This window comes from Bipolaris zeicola (genome assembly GCF_000523435.1).
Source record: "Bipolaris zeicola 26-R-13 unplaced genomic scaffold scaffold_154, whole genome shotgun sequence".
In the NCBI taxonomy this organism is placed as follows: Eukaryota; Fungi; Ascomycota; class Dothideomycetes; order Pleosporales; family Pleosporaceae; genus Bipolaris; species Bipolaris zeicola.
The window spans coordinates 23407-44146 of NW_006912203.1; the positions used below are offsets into that span (position 1 = coordinate 23407).

Here is a 20740-nt window from a genome sequence, read left to right on the forward strand (position 1 = left end):
GTTGTTGGACGTGAAAAAGGCCCGGCAAGTGCCGTACATGATCAGTTCATGAGCTCGACAGCCAAGAGACAATTCTCCGATGTCATGGATCCGCATAAAATGTCCACAGCCAGGGTGACGAAGACAACCCAAAGCAATGGGTCGGAGTGATAGTAGCGTCGCATCGAGAATAACATCAAGACTGCGAAACAAGCTGCACAACCACCTGTGCGCAGTTTTTCCCATCGCCGGGGTACTTAGAATGCCAATCCTAAGCCTTCCTGCATACGACGGGCCCTTGAGCATTTCTTCCCCGAAAGCTAGTCCCCTCTGAAAAACGTCCGCTAGGAGCATTTTTTACCAGTAATACCCGTACCGACGGTTAGCTCGTCGGTAGATATGAGCCGACATGAAAGGTGGGTGCAGTGGGTGCAGGCATGAAGCTTGCGTAGGTATACCCCATCACCCATGTGGAATCCGTCGTGGAGAACTCGTTGATGGGCCCTTTGTGGTTGTGCTGGGACCTGGGCGTGATGATGAGCATAGGAGAGGCCCACTCTGCGGCACACCTCCCAGCCAATTAGCGCGGCGGCTGCTTACATACGCGCGTGAACGGCACATGTCCAGTCAACCCCTAGCGGCAGGATTTCCTTAAGCTTCTCTGATTGGCACTGCCACAAGTTGCAGCATCGCGAGATTGTATCCCGTCTCCGATTCTTGACATTTGGGAGGAAAGAAACCCTATCGCGTCGGTGGAGGCACTGGTCTGGGAAGAAGAGCGTCGAGTCATGGCCATCGGGACGGCCCCCTCAAGGTTTCGTCCAACGTCTTGGGCGGCCCGAATTCTAGCACGTTTGACGCGCGGTCCCTCGACTCTCCTGCCTAGAGGAAATGCAGCCTAGCATCAACGACCATTTCCCTTTGTGTGAATGAATTGGCCAGACTGACTCGTGGCACCGCAGACAGGGCTGCCACTAGTGCTGCAACCACGAAGCGTGGGGCATCCCACGGATGCCTCTGGATTGCGCTACTGCGAGATTGACCCTTCTTACTAGGTTTGGAAAAGCGAAGGTCGACATGTTTGGCTAGAGACCGTCTTTTTAGCAAATCTTGGGCGCAGAAGGGGATAGTTAGTCGGTGATCCCAATCACGGTGCGGACGACTTTCTCTGCCGGCAGGACGAAGTGGCTGCGTCAGGTGAACCGCATGCTAGGATAAATCGTGAGGACGACTTGCCTTTTTCTCACTTCCCTACACACTTTCTTTGCCACTGTGGCGTGCATATCAACCTTCTTTTTTCCCCCAGTCATTCTTTTTACTTAATTTTGCACATAAGGTACTATAACCATGATTGTCATCAAGGCTCTTACCGTCCTTTCATTAATCACTTCCTTTGCGGGTGCTCGTATCATGTATGCTTCCCTATCCTTATACCCACACATGACTTAGTCACATGTGCTCACTACAACAACAGCGATGGTGCCCAGCACACCCCTTATGGCGGCGCCAACGTAAAGCGTGCTACCAACATTACCGACACCACTACCCTACAAGACTATGAATATGTCATTGTTGGCTCTGGTGCTGGTGGTTCACCCCTCGCGGCTAGGCTGGCTCTTGCTGGCCACAAGGTCCTTTTGCTAGACGCTGGAGACGACCAAACGAACTCGACGGAGTACAATGTCCCAGCATTGCATGCTGTTGCAACCGAGTATGAGCCTATGAGGTGGGACTATTTTGTCAAGCACTTTGATGACGAGGAAGAGATGAGGAGGGACACCAAGCTCACCTACGAACTTCCTGATGGTTCTCGTTACACCGGCGCTACCCCCCCTGCTGGTGCGAAGCCACTGGGCATTTTATACCCCCGTGTCGGATCCCTGGGCGGTTGTACAGCACACAATGCCCTTATTGCCATGTATCCGTACAAAAGTGATTGGAGGAACATCCAAGAACTCACTGGCGATGATTCCTGGGACCCAGAGAAGATGCGTAATTACTTTGTCCGTCTCGAGAGGTCACGCTACCTGCCTAGCAGCATTGTTGGCCACGGATTCACTGGCTGGCTCGAGACCTCACTGACCGACTTGACGTTGATTGCCCAAGATCTCAAGGTCGTCTCTCTTGTCTTGGCCGCCGCTACCGGCTTGGGAAAGTCCCTTCTTTCGTCGCTCTTGACTACCGTTACTGGCTTGACTCAGGTGCTGCTTCGTGACCCCAACAACCCCAGCCCCAACCGCGATTCGCAAGAGGGCTTGTGGCAGGTTCCTCTGACCATGAAAATTCCTAGCTACAAGCGTGCCGGACCAGTCGACTTCCTCCGCCAGGTCCTCGAGGCGAAGAACTCCGACGGCAGCCGCAAGTACCATCTCGACATTCAGCTCAATACTCTTGTCACCAGCATCAGGTTCAACCAAACCGCCGATGGCAAGCCCAAGGCTACTGGTGTCAACTTTTTGACTGGAAGGTCCCTCTACGGCGCAGATCCTAGACGTCAGTCTGGACGTGCTACTGGCAAGGGCACCAAGGGCGCTGTCACTGCTACCCGAGAGGTCATCATCTCTGCTGGCGCTTTCAACACCCCCCAGCTCTTGAAGCTTTCTGGTGTTGGACCCAGGGAAGAGCTCGAGAAGTTTGGAATCGAGGTCGTCAAGGATCTTCCAGGTGTAGGTACCAACCTCCAGGATCGCTACGAAGTCCCCGTCACCGGCCAGGCCCCAACCAAGATCTCTCTCCTCAACGGCTGCACTTTCCTCCAGGGCTACGACAAGTGCCTTGAGAAGTGGGAAAACCTTCCTCTGGGTATCGGAAAGGGTGTCTACGCTACCAACGGTGTTGCTTTGGCCATTACCCTGAGGTCCAGTGGCTCCATCCATGGCAACGCCGATATGCTCGTTGCTGGCTGGCCTGCTTATTTCAACGGCTATTACCCCGACTTCTTCAAGAACGCCACCAAGGGTCAGGACCACTGGACCTGGCTCACTCTCAAGGCCGAGTCTCGCAACAATGCTGGTACCGTCACTCTGCGCAGCGCTGATCCTCAGGACGTTCCCGAGATCCGCAAGCGCAACTTTGCTGTTGGCGGTGACGAGGACCTCCAAGCCGTTGTCGAGGGAATGAAGTACAGTCGCAACGTCTTCAAGAGCCTCATCCCTCTCGACGGTAAGTTCGAGGAAGTCTGGCCCGGCCCATCCGTTCAGACCGACGATGAGTTGAAGGAGTTCGCCAAGTACCAGGCCTGGGGCCACCATGCCTCTTGTACATGCCCCATTGGTTCCGATGGTGACGAGATGGCTGTCCTCGACTCCAACTTCAAGGTTCGCGGTATCGAGAGTCTCCGTGTCGTTGATGCCTCTATTTTCCCCAAGATCCCTGGTACCTTCCCTGTCATCTCCATTTACATGATCTCGGAGAAGGCTTCGGATGTCATCATTGCGGATGCTAAGAACTCCAAGGCTTAGATAGTAAAGATAGTCGTTCGTTGATAAAAGCTCACACCCCCTTACCATCGCTACTAATACATTAATCTTTACATACACATTTCCAACATGTGCATATTTCAAGAATATTATAGACTTTCCCTTTACACAATTCGGGATATACCGTGATGTTCCCTGTCCTTAAAAAGGCGCTCGCTTATCGCACGCTTGGGGGTGGGTCTGTGGAGACATTTATCGATTTTATCTAGTTATATGTCCGCTTTCTTATTAGATCCGAGTAGTATCGGACAATTGCTCAATAACAAGCAAAAAAAAAGGCGTCCCGTCCAGTGCTCCGCAACCAAGAAAAAAACTCTAAACTGACTTTTGCTGTCAAAAAACAAACGTTGCTGTATGATATCGCAAGTAAAAGAGCTAAATGACCGACTAGCCATGTCATCACAACTCTAAGGTACAGTACATTAGCAATTAGCAAGTACCCAACACATCATCTCACTTGACATTGAGTCCATCAAGCCCCCGACACAAACCGCACTCTCTTCGCCGCCCTCTCACCCTCCAAAACCCCCGCCTCCTCCGCCTTCCTCATCAACACACACCCCTGCCCCGCCACCTTCTCCCTCCTCTCCCTCATCCCCTTCCACCGTCTCGGCGCCACCTTCCCCACCGCGACCTCCTCCTCCACCCCATCCACCTCCACTTTCGCAAACCCCAGCAAATTCTCCTTAGTCTTACTAACACTCCCATATGCATTCTCCCACTCCCTCAGCCCCACACGCGTGAAGTACAGCACCTCGGTGAGCGCGGGTCGCTTGCGCCGGGGAAATTCCAAGCAGCGGAACACCAACTCTTCGAGGCGGCTGGAGTAGCTGTAGGAATAGTTTTCATGGTGCTCGAAGCCGAGTTGGGAGTGCTCGGTGCTGGTCATGCCGCGCGAGACCCAGGGTTCCATCATGTTGAGCATGATGAGGCCGACGTTGAAGATTTCAGAGGCGATGTCGATGGGTTGGTTGCGGTAGTCTGGGAAGTTTTTGTAGTCGTGTTCCTTGGGTTGCGTTAGCTGTGAGGTTATTACATGTGTGGGTGGAGAACTTACCGGTGGACCAAACCCGTTAGTACCTACGCCGAGCGCCTTGTACTGTGGGTTCTCAAAGAAGTAGTCGTCGTCGAAACAGAGGCCGAAATCAATCATTTTGGGGGTTGGATAGGCAGGGTAGTAGTCTGGCTGTGGTGCTGCGAAGACTATGTTGTAGGTTTTGATATCTGGGTCTAGCAGTAGCGAGGATGAGAGATTAGTGCTACGTCTTCGCATATGAGGGAAATCGACTGGAGATAAATGGGTGGATACTTACTTATGATGGGCTTCCATCCTTCAACAGGCTTCAGATTCAAGCCCTCCCCGTAACTATCCAACGGTAGGTGCTTAGGCACTGGTCTTCCCAGCGCCATGACGAACACGGCTTCAGCCATTGCGCGAAATACGAGCCATAAGAAGGGTTCGGGGAGTTGTTTACTGTTGGAAGATTTAGCATAATCCAATAAACAATTGATGGTAAAGAGAGGAGAAAGAGAGAAAAAAAAAGGGGGAAACTCACCCCGGATTCACAACCGCATGTTTCGCCAGATAATCCCCCAGATCACCATGCTCAGCGTACTCCATGAAGATATAGCCAAGCTGCGGTGAGCTGGTTCTTCGACGAATAGCTGACCCGTACGCTTTGAGGATATGCGGGCAAGGTACGTCAGAGAGCTTCTTATGCGCCTTGTCGTATTCGCGGTTGAGATTTTTCTCGACGTCGCGGGTTGTCAGTGAGCCGGTTATCTTGACAACCATTCGCTGGTGTGTGTTGTCAGTCCTTGTTTTTCTACTTCACATGCAACTTGTGTGTATTGTACTTACCTTTAAGATGATATGATCTGCAGACACGAGCACGAACAGATGCACAATGCGCTGGGTCTGGTAGTCACCGAATGTCGCCTCTGGCACTTGCATGAGCGTTCGCTCGAAGACCCAGCGCGAGCCGGCGGGTTTTTTGGGCTCGTTAGCTGGTCGTGGGTCGTGTAGGTTTACGAAGGCGATGTCTGACATTGTGGCTTTTGGGATTGGGTCCCTGGCGTACAGATGGTCGCCGGCGCCTGCGGGACGGAGATGTGGGAACTGTACGACGTGTCTCTCGTAGAATTGTCTTCCACGGGTTATGTAATGGGTGTGCTCAGCAGGAGTTCTATCCTTCCATCTATTGATGAGGGTTTGGGCTTGTGATTCTGTTTTTGAGGTCAGTACCCGCGTTGGAACAGGGAAAGTGGATGATTGCTAGAACGTACCGGCTCGTAGTCGAATATCTGTGACCCGGCATCCATATACAAAAGCTCTAAAGTCATTATGCTCCTCCTGACGGACGTGTTTGTCGGCATATGTGAGCAGAGCTGCATGGTTTTCGAAATTTGTTTGGTGTAAACGTGGATCTGGTTCGCTTTCTGCAATCACAATAAATGGCTCTCGGCTGATGGCATCAGTATTTCCCCATGCGTGAATGACCTTCTTTTCCGACGGTATAGCTAAGTATGTGTGTGAGCGATGTGCTTCGCTAAGTGTGTAATTGAACTTACTTCCTGTTCGCTGCCAATGCTTGAGCTTGTGACCGATCACAAACAGACGAAAGTCCTCGCCATGACCTCCTTCACTTTGGATAGAGTGGATCCAGCCTACTTCCAGTGTTCTAGGAATGTAAATCTGCTCTAGTGTGGCAAAGTCGATTTGCTGTGCAGCATATTGTGCTTCAATGTTTACAGCCATAGCAGCGTGTAGAAAATTTTGTTTTGGTAAAGTAGATGGCATGAGATGATTCAAATCGGCACTCAAGTCGTGGTTGTTGAAGATACAAGTGGCGCTTTGGGTCTTTGTTCAGTGCATTCACACAAGTCTTTGTGTCGCTAATGGCCGGATTTGGTGTTGTGTTTACCACAACTTTGTTAAAAATCAAACAAAGACGAAGCATTGTGATGGCGTGCAATGTATGAAAGCCATTTGGAATTCTATCTCAGCACGGTGGAATATTGAAGACGAATACACGGCTACAAGGCAAACTTTCCATGCTGGAGTTCTTGGACTCTCACATGCAGACATAGGTTTGAAGTGTTGCATCACCTGTGGTCAAATCTGTTCTGTGCGGAAACATGGCTTTGGCAACAACCGTTGCCGTGTCAAAAAACAGGTTGATTTTTGGCCAAGGATATCAACGTCATACATTCGTAATTACGTGCCCTCATATCAACTCTTCAATGCCTCTCCGGCGGTCTCCAGTCGAAAAGATCGCCTGCTTCTGTGCTCCAGGGTCCAACATCCAAATCCACAACAGGGCTCGGCAACTCGACTTCTTCCTCAGCAGCTGGCGGCGGCACCTTTGTATCTACTTGCAAACTCTGCGTTCTCTTGAACTTACGTCGGGGATCTGTTTTCTTGATAAGTGCGCCTAGCCCGCTATCCTTTTTCTTTTTCTTCTCTACGGCAACTGTACTCGTCACTGTGGGCTCATTGGCAGTATCTGTAGTGGGGCTGCTAGACTTAGGTAGATTGAGCCTTTCCCATTCTTCCGAGATACTAGGAATTGGTGCATCGTTCTCACTTCGAACACGTCGGAAGGTACGGTTCGGCGACTTGCCTGCTTGGTTCGTTTCTCCCCCATCCTCAATAGGATCTGCGAGTACTTTGGCGAGGTTCTTGGGCTTTTGAAGGAGTCCAGCGAGCTCAGTGGTACTCATCAAAGGCGCTTTTTTGTTGGTTCGTGAGGGGCGCGGTGAGAGCAACACGGGTTCACCATGAGCTGGTAGCGGCAGAGCGTTTTGCGTGGGACTTGTCAAAGCTGATGGCTTTTTGGTACGAGGAGCAGTCTTCTTGAGTATGCCACCCTTGGAGAGCGGTACTTTGCGAGAAGATGTTGCTGAGGTTCGTGATTGTGCGTCGGAAACTTCCGTATGTGCTGGAGACACGTCTCTCGATGCCGGGATCACTGGGTCCGGTGGTACAGGAGACGGAACCTTTGGTGCCACTTTGGGCTTCTGTGCCTTTTTCGTAGGTCTTTTTCCAGTTGTCTCATTAGTGGATGATATTTTCGATTTAGTAGCTACAGGCTCAAGAGTGTTTGTTTGAACGGTCATGTTGCTGGCCGTTTTGTCTGCAGTATGTTTAGATTCCGAGATACTATCGACGGCACGTGAAGATGCTGAACCAGGGCGTATAGGTGATGAAGCAACTAACAACTGCTGATCCATAAGATCATGGATGATTTCTGGATCTTCCTGGAGACTGGGCGACGGTAGGGATGGAGACTTGGAGACTCTTGCTCTCTTTGTCGCGCCGTGATCCACATTTGTCAGAATTCGCTTGTTCTTTGGCGGTCTTTTGGCTGAGATGGAATCATCGTCTCCCTGTGCAATGAAAGGCAATGACTGCTCATCCGCTGTACGGGAAGCTGCCCGCCTGACCTTGGTGCCAGTTACTCTAGACCCACTATCGGCCTTTGTATTTTCTGCTGGTAGAGCCTGGCACAACAACTTCCCACGCTTTACTCCAGTGGACAGTCGAAGGCATCGGGCCTTGCGAGCCGGAGGCGATGAGGGCGGTGGTGGTGGGGACGGTTCTTTGCGTGGTACTTGAACTGGTTGCAATGCAAACTCGATGTTAGACAAGCGATTTGAGGCGCTCACTGGAGGCGAGGAAGGTGGAGCTGGCTGCCTGGGTGTCTCCAGAGCCCGTACACCAGGTAACGGCATCTTGCTCTTTGGAATTCTTGGAGTCTGTACAGGAGGTTGAGGAGGTAGAATTGTTTTAGCAGCCCTGGACTCTTCTATCTTATCGGTAACTCGAGGTGGCGTACCCGGTAGTGTGATATCGGAGAACATGGCCGGGTGAGGCTCGGGCTCGGGTTCGTCTTCTATTGTAATGACGGTAGCCGTAGGGGGTATGAATTTCGCTGGCTGTCGAGCTTTGCGTGCAGCTACATCCTTTGTTGGTCTAGGCGATGCTTCTTTTGGCTCGACATTCTCTTCCTGTGCGGGACTAGACGCTCGCCAGCTTGCGGGCGCCTGAGTCGTCTTCTGTCTCTTTGCAGCCCGCTCCCCAGCCAACTCATTTTCCTTTTCCTTTTCCTTGCGAGCGTCGTATGGTGACTTTATGGGCTGTGCCTTGCCAATGGGCCCCTTTGGCGTCCCGAGCAGCGTATTGAGGGATTTGTGGCGCAGTTGCGAGGCAGCCTTCTGCGCGGTTGGTGGGGCCACTGACAATGGGCGTTGGTAGGGCTTTGTCTGGGAAGGCGGATTCAGAGCGGGTGGCAGGTCCTTGGCCTTCCTGCCCAGGACAGCGGCCAGATCCGTGTGCGTGACACCCACCGGCTCTGAAACCTCGACAAGAGCGCCATTGTTCAGGTTCAGCTCGTCGCCCTCGTGCAGCTCATCGCTGTCCTTGTAGTAGGTGTCGCCGAGAAAGTTGCGGGCCTGGTCGTAGACCATGACACGGTTGTTGAAGGTGTGGAACTTGAGGAAGCCATCCTGCCAGCGCTTCTGCTTGCGGCGGACATCGTGGGTGAAGAGACAGCGGAACTCGGCGACGGGCGCGGTGCTTTGGGAGGCCTGGATGGCAGCAATGGCGGAGGCGTGCTGGGTATTGCGCAGAGGGGCCGTCATGGCACGGGCAGTCTGGGGAGACGGGTGGTGGGCGGATTTGTGGGATGCATGGGTGCGGGCGCGGGGCTGGTGGGCAGAGTGAAGGAGGCGCGACGCGTGCTACGAGACTCTTCCGCGTCATCACGTGCGTTCCTTGGCGCGGCTTACTGTGCCGGGTGTGTGTGTGCGTACGCAAGTAGACGGAATAGTCGTAGAGTACATTCACCGCCGAGACACCCGGCGATACGTCAGGAGCTGTGTCTTTCTCCACTTCAGTCATGCCACGTCTGCGGTGCCTGGCGCTGACTGGGCTGACGAGCTGAGGGCATGCAAAGCAACGCAATCCACTCGCGGGGCCGCCGCCTGTGCTCTCCCTCTCCTTCATCCATGCCCAACCCAATCCGCCGCCTCACGGGCACAGCCACCGCTAGCCAATCTGCGAATTGCCCATCGCCCATTGCTTAACGCCAGTGTCTGCTACTTGCAGCGTTAGCATTGTCTTCTTCTCTACCTAATACCTTCGCCTGCAATTGCTTGCCCCCTACTCCTTCAAGATGCAGCGCATGCAGAGAATCACGGGCCGCTTCTTGACGCGCACGCCCAATGAGGCCGACGTCGAGGCCATGCTCAAGGACTTTGAAGACTCCAAGGTCATGTTGGAAAAGGTGCGTTCCATTGTGGCTTGTCGCCTCAAGCCATGATCTGCTCTGGACATGTGGGGTCGTCGCGAGACATGCCCTCCCTGGCATTGGCTTTGTCCTTGCCGTTGACAAACAACGCGCTGTTACTTTACTGTCTACTATCGCCTACGTCCTAGTCGACTAACAACCCCTTTTTAGCTTGAAGCCTCCGCAAAGCAATGGAGAGACGCCTGGACAAACATTCTCAACCACCAGCTGTCCTCGGTCGAGCAGCTCTACACCATCTTCAAGCCTCTCGGCGGCGAAGGCGGCTCCAGCACACATGTCCATGTCGAAACTCCGGCTGATGTCTTGGAGCGCGTCCACGGCCTCCATGAAGCCTTCTCCGAACTCAAGACGGACATGATGGAAGAGGTCAAGGACATTGACAGGAAACTTGTCGTGCCTGCTAAGCTTGCCCGTGATGCCTTGAAGCCCATGGAGAAGGCCATCAAGAAGCGCGAAGACGCAAAGGTTCGCCATGTTTTGCACCAGCTTGTCCGTCGTCACACTCATTCTTTACTCAGGTCGATTACGAACGCTACAAGAGCCGCTGCGAAACCCTACAGAACAAAAAGACACGTTCTGAGCGCGAGAACAGTGCGCTTGCTAAACACGAAGTCGACCTCGAGCGCTCTACCCATGCCTACCACCTCGCTGACGAGAATCTCCGTGAGCGTCTCCCGCGCCTCAATGCTGCCACCTTTTCCATCCTACCCCACCTTCTCGCCAACCAGATTGTGTTACAAAATAACCTGATTGGAAACTTGTACACTGTACTACATCAATACTCGAACGAGCAAGGCTACCCGGACCCCCCGCCTGAGCCCGAAGAGGTAATACCCGTATGGGACGCAAGCTTTACACCACTGCGCACAGAGATGGAGACAAACTTTGGCTTGCTCAAGTCAGGAAAAGCAGTTCACATGCCTATGCGATTGCCAGACAAGGGAGACACTGTGACCGGTCTGGGAATTAGGAACAAGGTGCTGCCCAGCCGGAGAGCTAGTAGCAATGACAGCATACCTACAATCAGCAGCGCCGGGAGACCGGCGCGGCCCCCACCTTCTCTGTCTTCAACATCGGAAGGCGCTCCTCCACCCATCAGCCTAGCCAGCAAACCTTCATACAGTTCGCTCAGTGCTACAAAACCCAAAATCTCTGGCTCGCCCCATCTGAGCGCTGGCGGGGACATGTACGGCCGGCGTCTGTCATCTACATCCCAGGCTTCCTCGTATTCGAATGGCACCAATGGTGATGGTTACTTCAATAAGATCCCGTCAGCCGCTTCCAATGGCTCAACTCCAGGTGGATACCCAACCTCGCCGAATCCTGCGGCTGGAAAGAAGAAGCCGCCGCCACCTCCGCCAAAGAAGATAGGCTCTTTCCAGTCCGAGTACGTGACGGCCATGTACGACTTCGATAGCCTTACACCTGGTGATTTGTCGTTTAGGGAAGGTGACCGGATTAGAGTCATCAAGAAGACGCAGAGCTCACAGGACTGGTGGGAGGGCGAGGTTCATGGGCAGAAGGGCAGCTTCCCTGCAAACTACTGCAAATAAGTGTGGGCTTACGACACAGACATGACATGCGGATGAGAGACAAAATGGGACTAAAAAAAACTGATATCCAAAACTGCATTAGACGGAGGCGTTGGTATCCCTATGTGGCCTTAGTTACTCCTGAGGCTGAATAATTATTATTGTTTGAAGTTTCAACAGAATTGAGACATTTTCATAGCCAACACCATCTCCATGCAAAGGTCACCAGCCTCCTCCATGAGGTGGCTTAGCCCTCCGAGTCCATACAGGTTCTTGTCCAATCACACGTTGCGATATGCGTAGTTGTATCGACTGTGCCACCAAGACTCCGCCTCAGGCGCTTTTTGGCCCCCGCCCAGCCCGCATACCCCTTAGCTCCCGCCATCCCATGTCGTCGTGTGCCTGGTATGCTTGCACGTGTAAGAGCATCGTGACACTGCCACACTCGCAGCTCGCGACAACCTTATATATGGTCCACCGCTCTATCTGATTTTCCCTGGTTCTTGCCAAAGGAAAATATGGCTGAAAAGACGCCAATTCAAACAAATCACGAGAGCTACATGCTCAAGCCTCCCTTCTCTCCACAGCCCATTCCACCAAACTCCAACGCAGATGCGGATAATACTGAATCAACAGCTGGGACCTTGAGTCAGAATGAAACCACTCCTCTCAACAACACACAATCTTTTCTCCAATCATCCACCAACCGGCCCTTATCAGCTCTTGACTCCCTCCCTACCATAACCGGGAAAAGCGACCACATCATCAGGCCCGAGTATGAAATCCCAGCTTTCCTCGCCTTTGATCTCGACCTCGCTCGCCTAAACCGCATTCATGGCCACCTCTGGATGGCCGGCCGTCCCATGCGTGCCCGTCCTCTGCACCGCTACACAATGCTCGGCATGCAAGTCATCCAGACCCAACAAATGGACCTGCACCTCCTAAAATTCAGCTCAAAACTCCTCATCAAGCCCCTCCCTGAATGGATCCTCTGCCACAAATTCTGGACCGACTGGATCTGCACCCACGATTCCTGCCCCTCCTCCTCTGACGATGGCAAACGCGAACAAGGCTGGCTCTGGAAAAGCGCTGCCGGTTTCCTCGTTAGCTACGTCTGGCTAGTTACTACACCTCTTGACCTCAAGATCGCGCATGAGAATTCCTTACTTCCGACGTTTGTAACTTGGCATTGGTGGAAGGCCTTTGTTAGCGATTTCATCGCCCATGTGGATATTGACACGCTGCATCAGGTGAATAAGAGGTATCAGTTTGGGGATTTGAGGCTCGGTAGGATCAATACGACGTATCGGGTAAGATATGCGCATACGCATTTTGTGAGGGGGTATCTGTATGTATTTCCCCTTTCCCCCCTCCCGTTTCTGATTCTTTGTGGAAGAGGGTTTTGCTAATGGGAAGTTTTTGGATAGATGGGGCTACAACCGCTACGTCATCTTCTTCCAGCGGAAATTCTCCTGGGTCCTTATCGTCTTCGTTTTCTTCTCCGTCGTGCTATCGGCCATGGAAGTTAGTTTCTCGCTTCCATCCACATCGCCCGTTTCGCTCGAAAACGATCAAGCATTCGTCCAAGCAGCGTTTGTGTTTGTCGTCTTCAGCATGATTAGTGTGCTTGTTATCTTGGCGTTTGTGGTTGTGATTTTCGTCGGCACGTTTGCGTTTAATATGGTCATGGCGATTTCGCATGCAGGGAGCGAGCAGAGGAAGAGGAGGGAGTTGGCGGAGAAGAGGAGGCAGGCGCTGGAGAATGGAGGAGAGTCGTAGGCGGGTGTTTTGGAGATGGAAGATGAAATTTGGTCTTTCTCGACGTGTTGATGATGAATGAATCACGATACCAGCGGCATATTACGAGGAGTTTAGAGGCTGACGAACGGCAATGACGGATTTCAGGTATGTGTAGAGCAAGCACTTACGTCCACTGATGCATGGTTCTTCTCTCAGGCATTTACGATCAACGACTTTGGGATGGTTTTTGCATTATCATAATTTCCACTCTATATCTAGGATTTATAGACTATTTCCCCTGCGCAAAGAAATATGACCTCACTGCAATAATCTAACTACGTATGCTTGTGTCTTTGCCCGACAATGCTTACTAGAATGCAGACCAGCGAAACCCTGTTGTGACTGGCGTATGTAGTATATGAAGTCGGACAAATCCGCTCTAGCCTGCCATGCAATAAGACCCCGCCGCTCACACATGACTCTCCTCCATCCCCCATCCCCGCAAAACACTCCCCACCGCAATCCCCATCCCAAATACCCACAGCTAATAACCCGGAACCACACAACGTCCACAAGACACGTGCGCGCAGGCTTCGGCCAAGCAAGTACCGAGAAAAAACCGTCGCATGCCATGTTTTCTTGGTGTACCGTGTTCTTTTAATCTAATTCGCGCTGGTGATGGCGTCGGCGAGCATCCTTGCCGGTTAATATGGAAAGCGGGATGGTGAGGCGGAATCGCGAAACGTCATGGGACGCACTTTTTGTTCGGTCTTAATTATGGTGCGCGAGAAGAGGACAGAATGGCATTAACTGTTGCAGAGGACGTATAGTATCTTTTATTCGTATAAGATGGGCGCGGAGTTTGGAGAAAAGTCTCCTGGATAAAGTAAGAAAGTTACTGACAATTCTTCTCTCTCTTTTTTTGACCGCAGAGTTTCGAGTCGTATCTGAACGCGATCTTTTACTTAGAGTTTGAAGCCGTTTCTCGTTGACGTGGAGTATTTGTATACACTTTTTTCCCCAGAAAAACACCAGGAGAAAGAAAAAAAGCAACACCTTAACTCTATCCAAACGACGGAAAGATCGAAAAAAAATGCGTTTCCTCCTCCCCCTCCTCTCCCCCCTCCTCCTCTCTGCCACCACCTCCGCCTCCTCAGATTCCTCCACCCCACCTGCCGACGAACCCACCCCCGTCGGCGCCCTGTGGACCGCAAAATGGAACGACACGAGCCTCACCCCCTACACGCAGCACTGCCGCTCCACCTCCAGCTACACCGCCAAAATCTACAAACTCAACGAACTCTACCCAGACCTCGCCGAGCAAGCCCCCCAACTCAAAGTCTTCTACAACAAACAACTCTACGCGGGGTCCTGGGACGGCATCGACGTGCACGGCGTAGGCCGCGAGCTCATCGCCATGCACATGACCGACGTACCTTACAAAGTGCGCGAGTGGCTCAAGAAAGAAACGCTGCAGCGCCATTTTAGTGTGCAGGATGATTTGGTGTTTTTTGCCCCGGGAGCGATTTATCCCTTGCTGCCGCTTTGGGTGGAGGATGTGGAGGAGGAGCAGGGGAAGGAGTGTGAGGGTGTGTTTGAGGGGCTTGAAAGGTATAGTAATGAGCTTGGGGATGGGAAGGTGGTTGGTAAGGTTAGGCATGAGAGCTTGGGGGGCAAGGAGGTGCGGTTTACGGTTGAGGCGATGGTGGTTAAGGCGAGGGAGGGGAGGGATGAGTTGTGAATGGGGTCTGGGCTGCTAAGGCAAGATGTTCTCCTTTTTTTTCATTTCATTATTACATAGGGATATGGGGTTTGGGAGGTTGTTTTATTAAGATAAGATGGGGTTGGAACAATGTTAGCACTGCTGCATCTTGCAGTAAAGAGAAAAGGCCAATTTCAAACTGCTTCGTCACGACTGCCATCACGTCTTGCCTGTTCCTTTTCAACGGCCGCAATCTCCCTTTCATGTCTCCTTCTTACGATGCCCAGCATGATGGTGTTGTATACCAAGAACAGCGCAGCAGCAACGACACTGCATGCCGCTGTAACCACAATCGTCACACGAGCAGTAACACTATACTGCCCGTCCTGCGCAGAATACACATTCACAATGGTCGAAATAAGACCCGCAATGCTATTCAGCAGCGCAGGCAGGAAAATCCTATGAATCACCCACACGTAGTTCTTGCGATGTTGCCACCACAGCCACAAGCACCCCGCGACGCCAATGCCACACGCAAAGGCCGCGACGTACAGCAGAGGAATGTTGCGCACGGTTTTCAGAGCCGCGGCACTGAAGCCATTGTCCCCGGGCTTTGCGTCGGTGCGTTGGAGTTTGGTAAATGTCGCGGGGAAGACAATGTAGCCAGCAAGTAGGAGCCAGACGAATGCTGAACAGAGCAGGTTGTGCAGTGGGGAGACTGAATCGAGGCCGAGCAGCATGTCGATGTAGCGTGTGCGTGCTGTGGTGCGGCGGCGCTCAAGACCCGGTCTCTGAGGGCGTGAATTGGTTGGTACCGAGTTTGCAGTTTGCCCATGTTGGCGTGGTGGTCGCGCTGGGTGGGCTATGCGTGTTGAAGGTGTCCGACTCGGTGGTGGTTTGGTAGGGATATAAGACCCCGCCGAGCTGCTGTCCTTTCTTCCCCTCTCTTTCTTATTGCTGGGCGTGTAGTAATTGGTCGTTTGCTCTGATATGGAGGATGGCATGGCTGTATCGCTTGTTGGCTTCGATGAAGACCGGATTGAAAATCTTTTCGACAATAGTTGATATTGAAGATGGCTACGGTCGTACGTGAACAGACTCCACTCAATGTGCGGGGCTTCAAAAGGCGCTCATTGTGCGGATATATGTCGTAAACGTACCGCTCTTCACTATCTCCCCAGACGCCTTATGCCGTCACTAGTCTACCAGGCCTTGCGCAGGTACGCAAAACCGGTTCCTAGCGCATTCCCACATCGCGCTGCAGGGCTTGGCCTCACTGGTAACGGCTTCTATCTGGATTCTAGACGGCGCCATTGCTTGTTTGCGATAGGATTTGCAGAAGGCGATGTGTGGTGGATGGTGGTTGGCGGGTGTCGTGGACTTGGTGGAGAAGAGGGCTGTCAGGGTCTGACATTACGTCATTCCTCAGCTCTCCCCTGTGCAACGCAGATCGTGGCCTATGTACTATTGCGCAATCAACTTTTCTCCATCAAGCCGAGGGTGCGAACATGTGGGCGCAACATGTCGCAGATACCTCGAGGGTATGAAACTCGGTTACTTTGGTCCCTTCGATGTGATCCCGTCTCTTGACAGCCAATCCGTCCTTGGCTCTTGTATCGCATCCCCCTTGCCATCATTGGGAACTCTTGTCAAGCCTGATATTGGTGGAATCAAGATAACTGCTCGAAATATCTGTTTCTAGTTGGTATTTCTGCCGTACTAGGGGGCATATCTAACAAAGCCACAGCGTGTTCATCGTCTGGCCCGAGCACGATCTCAACATTACTCCACTGTTGCGCTCATTTCGCGGCCACCTCTTTCTATACAAACATGGATGTATCTACATGTAGCATTTCGACACGAAAAGGTTCATACGTAAGAGAATTTCCCTTCTGCAGAAATGGAGTTGCACAGCATTCAGCCAGCTAGGTAGCGCGGAGCGGGATTGGCTTCCTCCCGCTTAGACGACATGCGCTCCTCCACAGCAGAAGGCCTAACATATGGAAAAGTCCAGCGGCAAACTTCTTCCATGGTAGATGAGACCGGATTATGCCGCAGTTCTTCGTTCCATCTAGCCTCTAGAACCAATCCCTGCGTCCCTCATATAGCCTCACATCACCCTATTGGACGGACAAACCCCGCGTCTGCATACAACACAGAGCTAGGCTACGACTGGCGCATTATTTCCGATCAATATGGTTTGCGTAAGATGAGGCCTACACTGCCATTGCATGAGCCAGGCACAGGCGCCCAGCAGGCAGCGGGCCATTTCGGTACGGGCTGGCACAATCTGGTAGTACCCTACGGCCGGGTTTTTTCATATGCAGTGAACATAATGAAAAGAAAGGTGAAGTGCCTGGACATGCGGCTGGATCTTCATCACTAGTTTTTTTTTACTTTTCGTTCAGTCTTGGATTTCAAGACTCTGTTGACATAATGGCGGGTGGAGTTGCTTCAGAAGCTGTTGTTGTGAGTGTTCAATTATGGCAATGCCAAAGAGGTGGTGCGGTATGATATTCTTTCTAACTCTCATGTACAAAGCCCATTGAGGCTATGTTATTAGGTCTCTCTACATTCGTAGCGTCTGGTCGTCTTATTCCACGACTCGTGCAGCGGCAATCTCTTACCTTAAGTGATTGCTTCCTGGTCGCATCAATACTCGACGCCATCGGGCTCTTCGCAACCGATGTCTTGACGTACGAATGGGGAGGCATGTCTGAGGACGAAGTGGAAATGTCAGATGCTCGCGCTATTGCCCTCAAGAAAGTAAGGAGTCTAATCTGGCTGCTCATGGGTTATTGATGAACTGATGTCCTTTACAACAGGTACAATTTGCTGGCAATGCTTTCTATGATACCGGAATCTACTTGCCAAAACTAGCCATCCTCGCATTATACTTTCGTCTGATCCCGCCGACAATGCCATGGTTGCGAAAAGCGCTCTATGCAGTGGCGGTATTCACGGGAAGCGCCATGATCACAACATTCTTTCTAGATACCTTCTGGTGCGGTTCTGAAGTGTCAGTGAACTGGTCTCTAGAAGAAGGTGCATGCAACACCTTCACTTCAAAAACGGTGTTCAGGATCGACTGGAGCATGAATATCGTGTCCGATGTGTTGAGTATGCTCTCGATGTTTTCATTATATTCTCAGCGATTATCTGACCAAGAGACAGTTTTTGGATTGCCGTTCCCACTTCTTCACTCATTGCAACTCCAGCGCCGACAGATCTGGGGTCTTATCGTCACATTTTGCCTCGGAGCTGTCACCATATCAATGAGTGTTGTTCGATTTGTGACGATAGAGGTCATTTATGCCTGGACCAACGTTTGTATGTCGTCATATTCTGGGCGTAGCAGAGCCGCAAAGAGGTCACCAGCACTAACACATCTGCAGTCGTACTTTCAATGGCTGAGTTGGCCATTGCCATCATCGTAGTATCGCTACCATCCATGAGATCATTCCTTCGGCGCGGTGGCTTCTTCTCTTTCCACAAAAAATCACGCACATCGGATTCGCGCACGACCTATGGCCAACGGACACCTGCCAGTGGCTCGCAGGGTTTTATGCGTCCTTCCAGAAGAGGAAAACACACCGTTCGCATACATAGCGACGAGGAGTCTGGAAGCGAGGTGGAGCTGAATAGTCTTGGGAGGAAGGATGTCATTTACGAGACGCGGCGGGTCAGTGTGCAGTTTTCGCGGTCGCAGGACGAAGACAGCGAACCTGTTGGAAAATTGCCATGAAGAATTATCCCGGGGCTGGCCGCCCGACAGGATTTTCAGCCAGTACGGGGGGCCGACCGAGGTGGTATGAGACTGAAGGATCGAGGCAGGGTCCCATTAATGTAGTTACAGTACAGCAGGCTCAGTAGATTTTCCTTATTAATAATTACTAGCCATGGGAATTCAGGATTCGGCCTTGGTGAGCGCGTAGCCATTGACATGATGGCGCTCTTTCATCCATGTTCGCATGGCGGTCCGCGTTGGCGGCCGAGCGCCCGCGCCTCACGGGGAGTTGCTCCAAGCGAGCCCTGAGCGCCGCTGGCTCCACCTTTCCAGACATCTTCATTCACCTTGGCTTCGAACCGTGCCGCAAGCATGCTGTGGGGTGGATCAGCATTGGCAGAATGCTTCGCTTATATTGCACTTTGTCTGGCAAATTAAGCCACCGGTTCCATGCCAAATCACAATCAAGAGCAGATGTCCAACCCTTACTACACATGGTAAACAATGATGACTGCGACTGACGCTGATGTATCACACGACAGCCTGTACCATCGAAGACGATGCCTGGAAAAATACTATGGATGAAAAATGGCCCACATGGCATCAGGCTATTCCCGCCTTGAGTCTGGATAGCAGTAAAAAAAAACCCAGGCCAACGGTTCAGCCGACGAGCCAAACATGGGCTGCTGTTGGGACCGGTCCATTCCTTCGCGGCTTCAAAACCGTCTCCCATTCCCAAAGTCCCCCCTTTCCGCGCGCATGCATGCAATGGAACGTGTCCCATCATTCCTTCAAACGCTATTGAGGCCTAATATCCGGTCTGCACCCTCTCGTGATAGGTGGTGTAGTCGCCCCTCGCCTCCAACATACGACCCAAGGTCTTGTCGTTGCGAGACGTGCGCTGGTGTGCAATCTATCCTGTGCCCCCCCTGCAAACATCGATAATGTTGCCTGCCTTGTATACAAATGCTCATGTAGAAGGGTTTTGTTTGTTCACAACTTTCTGAAGCGAGCGAACCGCCTTTTCTCTCTTCTTCATTGGGTCTTTTTGCCTTTTCAACTTTGTGACGCGATTTTCGTCACACTACGCACGCGAGCAACAATGGCACATCGCATTACCGGGCAAGATTGCATGGTGAGTTTCTCCCTAAAGTTATAATATCACATACATGTACGTTCTGCATAGGCTGACGGGATGGAATGGTTTTTTAGATCTCAGAATGGATCCTGTTAATCTTCGCTTACATCTTCGTTGCTCTACGCATTTACACGCGCTTGGTCCGGTTACATTCGCGCCTCGACTTGTCCGACTATCTGCTTATCGTGTCGGCGCTGGTAGCCCTGGGCCTGATCATCTGTGACACGCTCACATTCCGCATGGGCGTCTTGGACGCATACGAGACATCTGAGAAACTATCAAAGGTCAGTTCCATCCTTTCCCGCGAGAACCCAGTTGCACACGACTAACGCTGGTTTCCTGCTAGATCTCGTTTGCTTCAAACTACTTCTACGATGTCGGTATGGGGTTCCCCAAATTGAGCATGCTCGCGTTCTACTGGGCGTTCTTCAACCTGGCTGGTCATCCTGGACTGCGCAAGATGCTTTTCGCTATTACAGCATTTGTGGTCGCGTGCTATGTCACCATTCTCTTTGACGATACCTTCTTTTGCGGTGTCCCTGTCTCTGAACAATGGTCTCAAGAGGAGGGCGCGTGCTCTGTCTTCTATGCGCCAGAGCCATTCATACTCAACTTCACGCTCAACCTGGCGTGTTACCTTGTTGTTTACGCTGTCCCTGTTGTCCTTTTGGCCAAGGGAGTGCTAAGGTCTTCGACGGGCGTTGCTCTTACCTTCGCCTTGGGTGCTTTGACTATTGCATCCGGTATCGTGCGTTTCGTCTGCCTTAAAGTTGGTACCGGACAGGAGAACCTCGTTTGTAAGTACAGTCATATCCGAACTTCCGTCTTCAATCTCAAGCAGAGTGACTGACATGTCTTTTGATAGATCCTTTGAGCATGGTAGAGATGACACTCTCCATCATCGTTGTCGCGCTGCCTGGACTGAAGCCGCTTGTGCGAAAAGAGACAAAGTACTAGCTGACTGTTGGGAAGGAAGAGAGGCATTCGGAAGGATGGAATTTGGATGTTGGATGTGATGCAAAATAGAATCAAATAGACTATAAATTTGTTCGTCAACTATTAGGCCACTTCACAATCTCCAGACATCCATCTAGCTGTATTTTATGGCATTTGGTATGTGAGGTGCTCGTGT

General features: G+C 51.8%; 9 protein-coding genes across 9 annotated transcripts; 6 read left to right on the plus strand and 3 right to left on the minus strand.

Annotated features, from left to right (window-relative positions):
* Positions 1–1326: 1326 nt before the first annotated feature.
* Positions 1327–3440, plus strand: COCCADRAFT_103271 (GMC oxidoreductase; the record flags this gene model as incomplete). Its single annotated transcript, XM_007716825.1, has 2 exons — positions 1327–1391; positions 1454–3440. 2 exons carry the CDS (start codon positions 1327–1329, stop codon positions 3438–3440), a joined length of 2052 nt encoding a protein of 683 aa, XP_007715015.1.
* Positions 3441–3930: 490 nt separating this feature from the next.
* COCCADRAFT_103267 (uncharacterized protein) lies at positions 3931–6216 on the minus strand (the record flags this gene model as incomplete). The annotated part of the gene is made up of 7 exons (XM_007716826.1): positions 3931–4464; positions 4516–4688; positions 4772–4932; positions 5015–5256; positions 5320–5684; positions 5745–5978; positions 6030–6216. 7 exons carry the CDS (start codon positions 6214–6216, stop codon positions 3931–3933), a joined length of 1896 nt encoding a protein of 631 aa, XP_007715016.1.
* Positions 6217–6698: 482 nt separating this feature from the next.
* COCCADRAFT_103263 (uncharacterized protein) lies at positions 6699–9101 on the minus strand (the record flags this gene model as incomplete). Its single annotated transcript, XM_007716827.1, has 1 exon — positions 6699–9101. One exon carries the CDS (start codon positions 9099–9101, stop codon positions 6699–6701), a length of 2403 nt encoding a protein of 800 aa, XP_007715017.1.
* A 533-nt stretch (positions 9102–9634) lies between these two features.
* COCCADRAFT_103275 (uncharacterized protein) lies at positions 9635–11322 on the plus strand (the record flags this gene model as incomplete). Its single annotated transcript, XM_007716828.1, has 3 exons — positions 9635–9745; positions 9920–10234; positions 10288–11322. The coding sequence occupies 3 exons, from the start codon at positions 9635–9637 to the stop codon at positions 11320–11322; spliced, it is 1461 nt and encodes a 486-aa protein (XP_007715018.1).
* Positions 11323–11819: 497 nt separating this feature from the next.
* Positions 11820–13080, plus strand: COCCADRAFT_28463 (uncharacterized protein; the record flags this gene model as incomplete). The annotated part of the gene is made up of 2 exons (XM_007716811.1): positions 11820–12649; positions 12729–13080. The coding sequence occupies 2 exons, from the start codon at positions 11820–11822 to the stop codon at positions 13078–13080; spliced, it is 1182 nt and encodes a 393-aa protein (XP_007715001.1).
* A 1054-nt stretch (positions 13081–14134) lies between these two features.
* COCCADRAFT_103285 (uncharacterized protein) lies at positions 14135–14782 on the plus strand (the record flags this gene model as incomplete). The annotated part of the gene is made up of 1 exon (XM_007716829.1): positions 14135–14782. The coding sequence occupies one exon, from the start codon at positions 14135–14137 to the stop codon at positions 14780–14782; it is 648 nt and encodes a 215-aa protein (XP_007715019.1).
* A 167-nt stretch (positions 14783–14949) lies between these two features.
* On the minus strand, positions 14950–15639 carry COCCADRAFT_66688 (uncharacterized protein; the record flags this gene model as incomplete). The annotated part of the gene is made up of 1 exon (XM_007716830.1): positions 14950–15639. A coding segment is annotated over one exon (690 nt), but the record flags the coding sequence as incomplete, so codon positions are not given.
* A 1540-nt stretch (positions 15640–17179) lies between these two features.
* COCCADRAFT_103232 (uncharacterized protein) lies at positions 17180–18488 on the plus strand (the record flags this gene model as incomplete). Its single annotated transcript, XM_007716831.1, has 5 exons — positions 17180–17212; positions 17285–17509; positions 17569–17863; positions 17918–18073; positions 18139–18488. 5 exons carry the CDS (start codon positions 17180–17182, stop codon positions 18486–18488), a joined length of 1059 nt encoding a protein of 352 aa, XP_007715021.1.
* Positions 18489–19572: 1084 nt separating this feature from the next.
* Positions 19573–20565, plus strand: COCCADRAFT_7311 (uncharacterized protein; the record flags this gene model as incomplete). Its single annotated transcript, XM_007716808.1, has 4 exons — positions 19573–19605; positions 19683–19892; positions 19955–20405; positions 20474–20565. 4 exons carry the CDS (start codon positions 19573–19575, stop codon positions 20563–20565), a joined length of 786 nt encoding a protein of 261 aa, XP_007714998.1.
* Between the last annotated feature and the right edge of the window lie 175 nt (positions 20566–20740).